General features: G+C 53.5%; 5 protein-coding genes across 5 annotated transcripts; 2 read left to right on the top strand and 3 right to left on the bottom strand.

Moving 5' to 3' along the window:
* Window positions 1-428: 428 nt before the first annotated feature.
* A1O1_08738 (uncharacterized protein) lies at window positions 429-2,681 on the bottom strand (the record flags this gene model as incomplete). The annotated part of the gene is made up of 1 exon (XM_007729596.1): window positions 429-2,681. The coding sequence occupies one exon, from the start codon at window positions 2,679-2,681 to the stop codon at window positions 429-431; it is 2,253 nt and encodes a 750-aa protein (XP_007727786.1).
* A 434-nt stretch (window positions 2,682-3,115) lies between these two features.
* A1O1_08737 (uncharacterized protein) lies at window positions 3,116-4,632 on the top strand (the record flags this gene model as incomplete). Its single annotated transcript, XM_007729595.1, has 2 exons — window positions 3,116-3,394; window positions 3,493-4,632. The coding sequence occupies 2 exons, from the start codon at window positions 3,116-3,118 to the stop codon at window positions 4,630-4,632; spliced, it is 1,419 nt and encodes a 472-aa protein (XP_007727785.1).
* Window positions 4,633-5,086: 454 nt separating this feature from the next.
* A1O1_08736 (uncharacterized protein) lies at window positions 5,087-5,785 on the bottom strand (the record flags this gene model as incomplete). Its single annotated transcript, XM_007729594.1, has 1 exon — window positions 5,087-5,785. The coding sequence occupies one exon, from the start codon at window positions 5,783-5,785 to the stop codon at window positions 5,087-5,089; it is 699 nt and encodes a 232-aa protein (XP_007727784.1).
* A 383-nt stretch (window positions 5,786-6,168) lies between these two features.
* On the top strand, window positions 6,169-7,905 carry A1O1_08735 (guanosine-diphosphatase; the record flags this gene model as incomplete). The annotated part of the gene is made up of 1 exon (XM_007729593.1): window positions 6,169-7,905. One exon carries the CDS (start codon window positions 6,169-6,171, stop codon window positions 7,903-7,905), a length of 1,737 nt encoding a protein of 578 aa, XP_007727783.1.
* Window positions 7,906-8,512: 607 nt separating this feature from the next.
* On the bottom strand, window positions 8,513-8,974 carry A1O1_08734 (uncharacterized protein; the record flags this gene model as incomplete). Its single annotated transcript, XM_007729592.1, has 1 exon — window positions 8,513-8,974. One exon carries the CDS (start codon window positions 8,972-8,974, stop codon window positions 8,513-8,515), a length of 462 nt encoding a protein of 153 aa, XP_007727782.1.
* Window positions 8,975-9,041: the final 67 nt, after the last annotated feature.

The raw sequence follows: 9,041 nt of genomic DNA, 5'->3' as shown, positions 1-9,041 counted from the left end.
CGCAGTTGATACACCTTAATAAATGTTGAAGGGCTGGTACACGAATTGGTTGGACGCGGTGGACGGAGTGGAGGTATTGACGGTCTCAAACAGACTGGTGGGAGAAGAAGCTTTATGGTCGACGCGATGAGCGAAATCGGACGAAGGCTGAAGCTGCGCTGAACAAACACGTACTACTAGTAAGTAGGGTGAAGGAGGAACCTCCGAGCAAAACCCCGATCACGTGTGCTCATGACGACCTTACAACGATTATGTCATACAGTCGGTAAGCCACATGCGCCACACGCCATAGTACAGTGAGAGCAATCACGATCGCTTCGAGTATATTTGAGGTATAGAATCGCAATACACGGCTTTCCACAGTTCTAGCGTAAGTGTACAGGAGGTCTGAATCGACAAGCTGGGCACCTGGGCTTTGTGCCACCTGCCTAGATCGGAGGCAAGGCTTCCCGACACACCGGGCAAACCAGCCTCAGATTCATCCAACTTTCTAGGCATTCTGCATGGAAAATGTGCCGGCAGGGCGTGACCATGTAATTGCCCTGTTCAAGCCAGGGCGCTCCGCTGGTCCTTCCAACAGCTCCCGCACGAGAGCCATCAGCCTTAGACACGACCGGGACATCGATCTCGTTCATGCAGATAGCACAATCGAAGACTTTGCGTGTCTTATCGTCCTTATCTTTCGCTTCCGAGGCCGACGCCAAAAGCCCAATAGACATTCCGTTTGCCTCCACATCATCTTCGCGGAGGACTGGGTGGTAATCGTACGCTGGCGGGCACCAGGAGTCACGCACGAGAAGACGAGGCCCGAGGAATCGTTGACTGGCAAGAAGGACGACTTGAAGCCACAGCCAACCTAACAAAACCAGAGCTGCGCTCGGGCTGGTGTCGATAGAGAGAATGTTCTTGTCCGCGACATACCAGTACAGAACCGGTACGGCCCTGAGGATGCTCGCTCCACAGACATATTCCCAGCTTAGCGCCTTACGGCAGTTCCGCATGGTATTGCGGTAAATTTGTGGCCACCAAAACGAAAAGTAGGCGAAAACGAGCAAGTTGGCGTATGCCGAGCGTAGGGTTCGTGGCCAGGACATCGCCCATAAAGAGAAGAACATGAGCATTACTAGTGAGAAATAGAATCGACTGTAAATGGCTGCAAACGAAGCGCGCGAGCTTGGTATCTCGATCGGACCTGGCGTGTCCTGGTCTGAAGGCATGATGATCGGTGTAGCGCCATCACGTCGTGGTGCGGTCGCAGGTAGCGGTAAACCAGCCGTTTCCAATGCCGTGCTCGCTGGAGGTCCCGAGGGTGCTGGTCCTGGAGCCCTAGTTGGATTTGTGGCTGCCCTTCTCTGCCTCTCATGTTCGGCACGAGTGGGATCGCCGACCTGCACCGTCCAAATATCGAAGATGAATTTGACCTCTAGAAAGGCGACATGAATACAGGCCAAGAAGGCGGCTGCAGCAACCATCAAGAAGGCAGCCTCGTCGATCATGAGCAGAGCAACGAGGGCAAAAAGCAGTAAGCCATCCCCCAGCGCAGCAATAACGATGCTCTGGTAAGCGACGCGACTTCGAGTCGACGGTGTCGCTGCCTTCTCCATTTGGCGCTTTAACAGAGCTATTTGGAGCCCGAGCATCATGGTGAACGAGAACAGTAAGCGCTGTGCGAGCCTCCAGTATGCTTCAACTTTGGGACCAAAGACAGCTTCGGATGTCATCAGATAGCCACAGTCGGGAGAGAAGATGACGGCAGAAAAGCTAAGTGGCGGTGGTGGACCGATAGGAGCTCCTTCCGGTTGCTCTAACTCTTGCTCCACCTGATGAAGAAAACGTCTGGTCTCGGTTGGCTTCATCCCTTCAAACAAGTACGGCAATGGCTGCAACCAAACAATCAGTTCGCATTGAGGCGCAAAGGCCAACCCATCAGACTGATCCTCGAAGCTTCTGTCCCATATCTTCTGGACAGTTTCATTCATGACGGCTCTGGAAGCATTGAAACTTGCAGCATCGAGCGCAAATTGCGGGAGCGCAAGCAACGAGTCAAATTTAGAGCTCGCTGTTGTCATGATGATTTGTCCAGATGGAAGATGAACTCCTTGTACCTTGGCCTGCCAACCGTTTCCTGGAGATGAATCGGTCCATATCGAGAGATCGGCCTTGATAGCAGCGGCCGTGTAGGGATTTCGGTCGGGAGAGTCGAAGATGGACAAGCTCAGCTCGCCTTCTTTGTCGGTGATATTCCTCTCGAACCCGAGGGACATGTAGTCCTTCGCCGGATCTATTGCGGACAGATTGAGTGAGGGTGGTGGGCTTGAGGTGTCCGTCCGAAAGACTTTTCCTCGAACCTCCCCTGTAACTTTCTCATAAATGGGCAGGTCTCCGCGGGGGTTGATCCCCTCCCAGGCGTGTTCGTACTGTTTCCGACTCAAGTCTCGCGCAGTGGCGAGCGACTCCCACTGATACCCATCCTCGCGACGGAATCCGGTGAGATTCAGCCACTTGTTTGTCGCGGGATTGAATTGGCCATATGTCGAATTGACCAGGATCTCAAGTTCAGTCTGGCGCCGTTCTTTGATGCGGTCAGTGTCAATTTGAAGATGTCGTCGGGCGGGTTGATCGGGAGTTAGGAAGATGAAGAAGAGCAAGACGACCAGGAAAACGACGCGTGGACCTTCCATCCACCAAGTTGCAGTCCCCTGCTTCTCATCGCGGCCCAGGCCCAAAAAGATATGATAAGGGAAGATCGAGTGGTTGTGGCAAGATAGAGAGATGAGTTCAAGAAAGGGACGTGGTTACGAAGATAATCATACTAGGTAGTGAATGGCGTACAGTAGTAGACGTTGTCCTCTTCGTCCACATTATTATTATGGGACAATTGGCGACTGCGCAATACTACTACTACGTACGTAGTATCTCTCTCTAGACGCGACCTTCGCGCCGGCAGTACTAGTCGTCATCTACTACTGTGTATACCTTTGATCGCAGAATTCACCGCAATCGTCGTTGGTATGATGCATGCCTGTGTAGACGGCGCTCGAAGAGGCACGGACAGCCGTTCTGCATTCCAGTCTACTGTGACCTGCTGAAAAAGACTGCATACCTCCAATCGACCATGGCGGACTCGATGCCCATTCCGCTTCCTCCTCGCACGCCTACACCTCCTCCTGATGAGCCGTCCTCCCTGCAGGATATGCCCGTCTTCGATCCAGAAACTCCTTTGGACTCAAACTCGCTCTCGCCTCTTCACATTGAACAACGCGAACATATGGCATCGCCCGGATCGTCGTACATCTCTCCCACCACTCCAGACAAACCAAGTGCAAATGGAAACGGAGCAGGTCCTTTCAACTTCCAGCCGGCAACGTTGGCAAAGTCGCCTGTTGTAAAATCTGTCAGTGGCTTCCGTCCTGCTTCATTTCTGTCTTATTGTTTCCTACCGCTCAATCCCTCCGTTGGTGCCTACCGCTAACCCAGGCGTGCCATTCCCAGAACATCGGCCAGAGACGCGGCCACAAATACAAGCACAGCAGTGTTTCGCATCAGATCTTCCTCGAACCTCCTCCGCGGGCGCCACTCGCCCTCCCAAATTCCCTCCCGATCCCTACTTTCGCCGAATGCCGAGCAAGCATGACAAAAGATCAGAATATCCGATTTTATTGGAGCATTTGCCATATGGCGGTTGCAGGCTACGCAGCGTGGAATGCCCATGGGTCCGCGGCCATGGAAGCATTATCGCATTTGATCTTCTACGATTCTCTCGGCGCGTTTGTGTGCGTCTTCGTGGAAGTTCTCTCAAACTTCGAGGTATGGGGACGATCAAGTCTAAGGCACCCCTTTGGCTTGCAACGAATGGAGGTTGTTGCTGGTTTTGCTCTCTCCGTGTTGCTGATATTCTTCGGCTTCGACCTGATCTCTCACAACGCGAAACATGCCCTCGAAGGCATTGGGCACGAACCACACCATCCGCACAGCCACGAGCGCGTATCTGCAGGAACACTTGACCTGACCGTCATGCTTGCTTTGATTTCTACGTTAATCTCGGCCGTTGGGCTCCAGAACCACGCCAGGATCGGCAAGGCAATGCGATTTGCGGCCATGGAGAATCTGCCCTCCTTACTGAGCAATCCGTCCCACTTGTTGACGCTATCCTGTTCTGCAACCATCCTCATGCTTCCCCTCCTGTCGCTGCACACCTACGATTGGATAGATAAGGTCCTCTCTATGAGTATAGCCTTGAGCATGCTGTTCCTAGGCGTTCATCTGGGACGCAATGTGGGCGCCATGCTCCTGATGTCGCTCCCTTCAAAGTCGGAAAGCGTCGCGCAAGTCGTCAAGGCTATCGAAGCCGAACCCTTGGTGCGCAGTGTGGAACAAGCCAAATTCTGGCAAGCACATTACGGCATGGGCATGGCCAACTTGCGACTTCGTGTTGTTGGCACGGAGGAAAATTTGGTGAGGCTGAGAGAGAGGATATCCAGCATGATTCGCAACCATCTCAGCGGTGGTTATGGGCAAGGGAGCACTGGCCAAAAATGGGAGGTCAATGTGCAATTTAACGTAGAGACGGAAAGCGCATTCTCTGCGAGCCACAATCATCTGGTGTCCGGGCCAGGCTGGACGCCCAACTGAAGCAGACTCTGCTTCTTGTACCTATAGCTGGTTTATGATTCATGACGGTAAATGTCCAGTTGTTGTCGCAGCCTATTATCCTCGGTCTTGTTCCACGTTGTGAAACCTCCCAGATCCCCGACAACAGCGCCGGTGACTGTTCTCCTTCGGTGGACTCCCAGGCGATAGCTGGTATCGACCTCAGATTGTGGCGGGAGCGAGAGCAGGATGGCATCGACATATAACAAAACCAACTTGACCATGGTTCGCTCCACGATCCTGCTGCGTATTATTGCGAGCATATTGCCGAGGGGGACGAGCATGTCCCTTCTATGCTGGGTAGTCATCGATGCTGATATGTGGCACCGAGTGAGCATGCCAGACTAAGCGATGTTCGACAATCGTTCGTATCAGCGGCTGCGGTACGCTCGTAGACGCCGACCCATCGCAGGCGAACCGATCTCCTGGATATCCTTCAGGGCATTTTCACCGACATTGTGGCTTGTCTGAGAAGTGCTCCCTCCATCGGAGCAATCTCCACAGCACCGACTTCCTGGATCTTCTCCTTCAGAGTCTTCAACAGGGTCTCTGCCTCTTCCGTGGAGGCTTTCCTCTGGCGCCTCTTGGAAGCGAGCAGTATTTCGACCTTCTTGCCCTTCCGCAGAAAATCCTCCATCTGCTTCAGCTTGAGTTGCAGGTCGTTGTTGCTAATGGCCCAATTGACCTCGATTTGTTTGGGTCGCTTCTCTTTCTGCGCATGCTGGACACGTCGTTGCGCGGCCTCCTTGTCCTTGATCTGTTTGATCAGATCTGAACGCTGAACCACTTGCACGATGGCAAGATCATGCTCGCCAGGTTTGCTGAGTTGCAGCACATGACTCGTCGTGCGGTCGAGTGAATTCAGGACTCGGCGCAGGTCGACCGGCGAGGAGATTTTGCCGTCAGGAGTCTTGACGCGAACTTGGTGGGTATCGATCTTCTCATCAAGGGGAAATTGTGCAAGCTTGTCGTCGATGGTCACAATCTGCAGCTTTCCTGCACCTCGTCGATGATCGGCAGCGAAGTATGAGGGCGAGGTGCCGAAGTGCCTTGCTTGGAAGCGGGAGATCGCAGGCTTCCCAGCAGGCGCCGTAGCCCGCAGAAGCGGTCTGAGCAAGACTGACAATCGCTGCATCCACCGTCGACCTGTAGAGGCCACAACCAGACAATGAGGTAGATGGCAGGACGTGGTAGTCATTCGTAGTGTCCTAGTAGTGTACTGCAGTTGTTGGTAGTAAAAATAATTAGCATCTCTATAGACTCCTTCAGCATGCGCCGATTCGTTCGCCTCCGACTCTCCCCCTGAACGACAACTGTCAGCTTGCACCCTACTAAAGGGTCCAACAGTCCAACTCGAACGCGACATTTCCGCATCCGACACACCAAAATCTTCATGGCTGCGTGTCCTATCAGTCCTTGAGTTCTTCAACTCTTTCCAAACCCCTTCTTCCTCGGCTCAGACACGCGAGTTTCTGAGGCTTTGCCCGCGGTGACGTTCGTTTTCTCTGTTGCCTGTCCATGTCACCTTCGTACAATACGTCTGACCGATCTGGAATCTGGTCCTACGTTCCCTTCGGCTCCTCCCCGCGTCGCCGATCCGTTTCCAGTGGACTTCCTCTTCGGCACTCTGGCAACAGTGACTCCAAGGACCACAACGCTCCTTGGGACCCCTTTGAAAAGTCCGATCGCCGGACAGGAGGCAACGGCGCGAGCCACCCTTCCACCCTGGAGTCCATACAGAACGCCTGGATGACTCAAAGTCGGCAGGCGCGGTACTTGAAGACCGGGGGTGTCTTGACCCTGATCGTTCTGTTGTACTGGGTTTTCTCAGGCGGGAGCAGCTATTCCGCCAGTAACAATGTCTACACCCCCGATAACTCTCCGACAACGAGATGTACGAAGCCTCACGACCTTTCCAAGCCGCTCGTCCAATATGCTATTATGATCGATGCAGGGAGCACAGGGAGCAGGATACATGTCTACAAATTCAACAACTGCGGGCCTACACCCGAGCTAGAGCATGAAGAATTCAAGATGACAGAAAAGAAGTCCGAGGGTTCTGGACTGAGCTCATACAAGACGGACGCAGAAGGTGCAGCGAAGAGTCTGGATCCTCTTATGGAGGTGGCCCTGTCGACTGTTCCGGATGACTACAAGTCCTGTACCCCGGTCGCCGTCAAAGCCACAGCAGGATTGCGCCTTTTGGGTGACGAGATGAGTGCCAAGATTCTCAATGCCGTCCGCACCAGGCTGGAGACAAAATACCCATTCCCCGTGGTCTCCAAGGAGAAAGGTGGCGTGGAGATTATGAAAGGAGAAGACGAAGGGGTGTTTGCATGGATCACCACCAACTATCTTCTGGGCAAGATTGGAGGACCCGACGAGACACCCACTGCGGCAATATTGGATCTGGGCGGCGGATCCACGCAGATCGTCTTCCAGCCGACTTTTAAGAACAGTCCGCATGGAGGCATGCCCGAGAAGATGGCCGAGGGTGACCACAAATACAACCTCAAGTTTGGCGGGCGAGATTTTGAACTATATCAGCATTCGCATCTTGGATACGGACTCATGTCTGCGCGCAACGCCCTCCACGCCTCGGTCCTGGATCACATGCACAAGCAGAACCCGAACTCAAAAGCCTGGCTCTCCAAACCCATCCCAAACAGTTGCATCATCCCAGGCATGCAGAAGAAGATCAATGTCACGATGCCACCGGATCACGAGCTTGCAGGGGAACGCAGTGTGACCATGGAAGGCCCCGTTGACGCCATCCCAGCACAGTGCCGGGCTCTGGCTGAGGGAATCCTCTACAAAGACAAAGCCTGCACCCTGCATCCGTGCTCGTTCAATGGCGTCCACCAGCCCTCACTCGACAAGACCTTTTCGCGTGAAGACGTATATATCTTCTCCTACTTTTATGACCGGACTCATGACCTGGGCATGCCCGAATCTTTCACGCTACGAGAACTGCTCGACCTGACGGAGAAAGTGTGCGGCGGTGAAAAACATTGGAACGCGTTTGAAGGGGTTGAGGGAGCGCTTACGGAGCTGCGCGACCGGCCCGAATGGTGCCTCGACCTGAATTTCATGTCGGCCCTGTTGCATACTGGATACGAGATGCCCATTGATCGGGAGGTGAAGATTGCGAAGAAAATCAAAGGCAACGAGCTGGGATGGTGCCTTGGTGCTAGTCTGCCATTGCTCGAAAAGGAGAGCGGCTGGGAGTGTCGCATCAAAGAGGTCACCAGATGAGATGGGCTCTGTCTTTTGCGGAACTGCTCCCGAGATGTACAGGTTGGTTTATGGAATGGGCAGGGCGGTACATCCACGACGATGCGTGCGGATTCAGGCTTCCCAAGAAGCACTGACCGCCTTACAGAAGTTTAATGGCTGGCACGGATTGTTAGAGTAAATAGAGGCTGGCATTGATATTGCACAAGAGATTGCACAAGAGGATTAGGTTCGGTTCGATCTGAACAGCACAGAGAAAAGAAAAGCATTCACTACGTGACTTGCATACTTGTAAAGCTCCATGATCTACTCCATCGTCTTCTGTCGGTCTGCTCTATGGCAAGCAAAACCATCCTAAAGCTCAGCGGACCATTCGATGTCACAATGCTTATGTCGCAACCACCCAATGCTCTCCGGGTTGACTTCACTCGTTTTATTTCATTGTTTATCTTTAGGAGAACCATAGTCTTGTTCTTGACTCCTCGGACGCCATCGCTGACACGATGAATGGTCTTCGCAAAAGATGAAAAGAACGATGTTCCAGTGTGCTCTCAACACGGCAACGGTCGGCTCCAGAAGTGACCCCATGTACGCCTCTCTTTCGCCCAGATTCTAAGTTCAGCTGGCTTTAAAAACCCCCTCTGCCCAACAGCTCGTCCCCAACTTCTTTCAACAGCGGCTCGCTCTTCACCTCGTCGCCCAAATCTCGGCCATTAGATTTGATCTCCTTGAGCACCTCTCTCAGGTCCATCGCTTGACATAGGTCCCAGAGCATGTTTTCCGGCGGGGCAGCGTACAGTAACATACCGAGGGCCAGGAGCAGAGCGTGTAACGTTTCCTTGAGATTGGCATTGCCCTTGGAGTTCGTCGAACTGGTCACGGACGCCAGCGACGTGATAGATTCGAGAAGGGCGGCCGAGAGGTCGTCGCTGGGCATGGCAGACTCCTCGGCTACAACAGCAGAGGTGGTCTGGGCATGGATGCGTTGGTTATGGCTGTACGCGGCGAGGTTGTACACAAGTGCCGCGGCAAGGAGACGGGCATTTGCATGCGGGGAGAGCAGGCATTGCGATGCCAGCGACTCGATCATCTGGTTCAGATCGCCTGGATTTGACTCTGCGTTCTGTCCGCGAAAGACACGCTCCTGGAACACGTTC

This window comes from Capronia coronata, assembly GCF_000585585.1.
Source record: "Capronia coronata CBS 617.96 chromosome Unknown acBCG-supercont1.9, whole genome shotgun sequence".
In the NCBI taxonomy this organism is placed as follows: domain Eukaryota; kingdom Fungi; phylum Ascomycota; class Eurotiomycetes; order Chaetothyriales; family Herpotrichiellaceae; genus Capronia; species Capronia coronata.
Note: the sequence above shows the minus strand (reverse complement) of the source record. Positions and strands in the feature narration are given on the sequence as shown.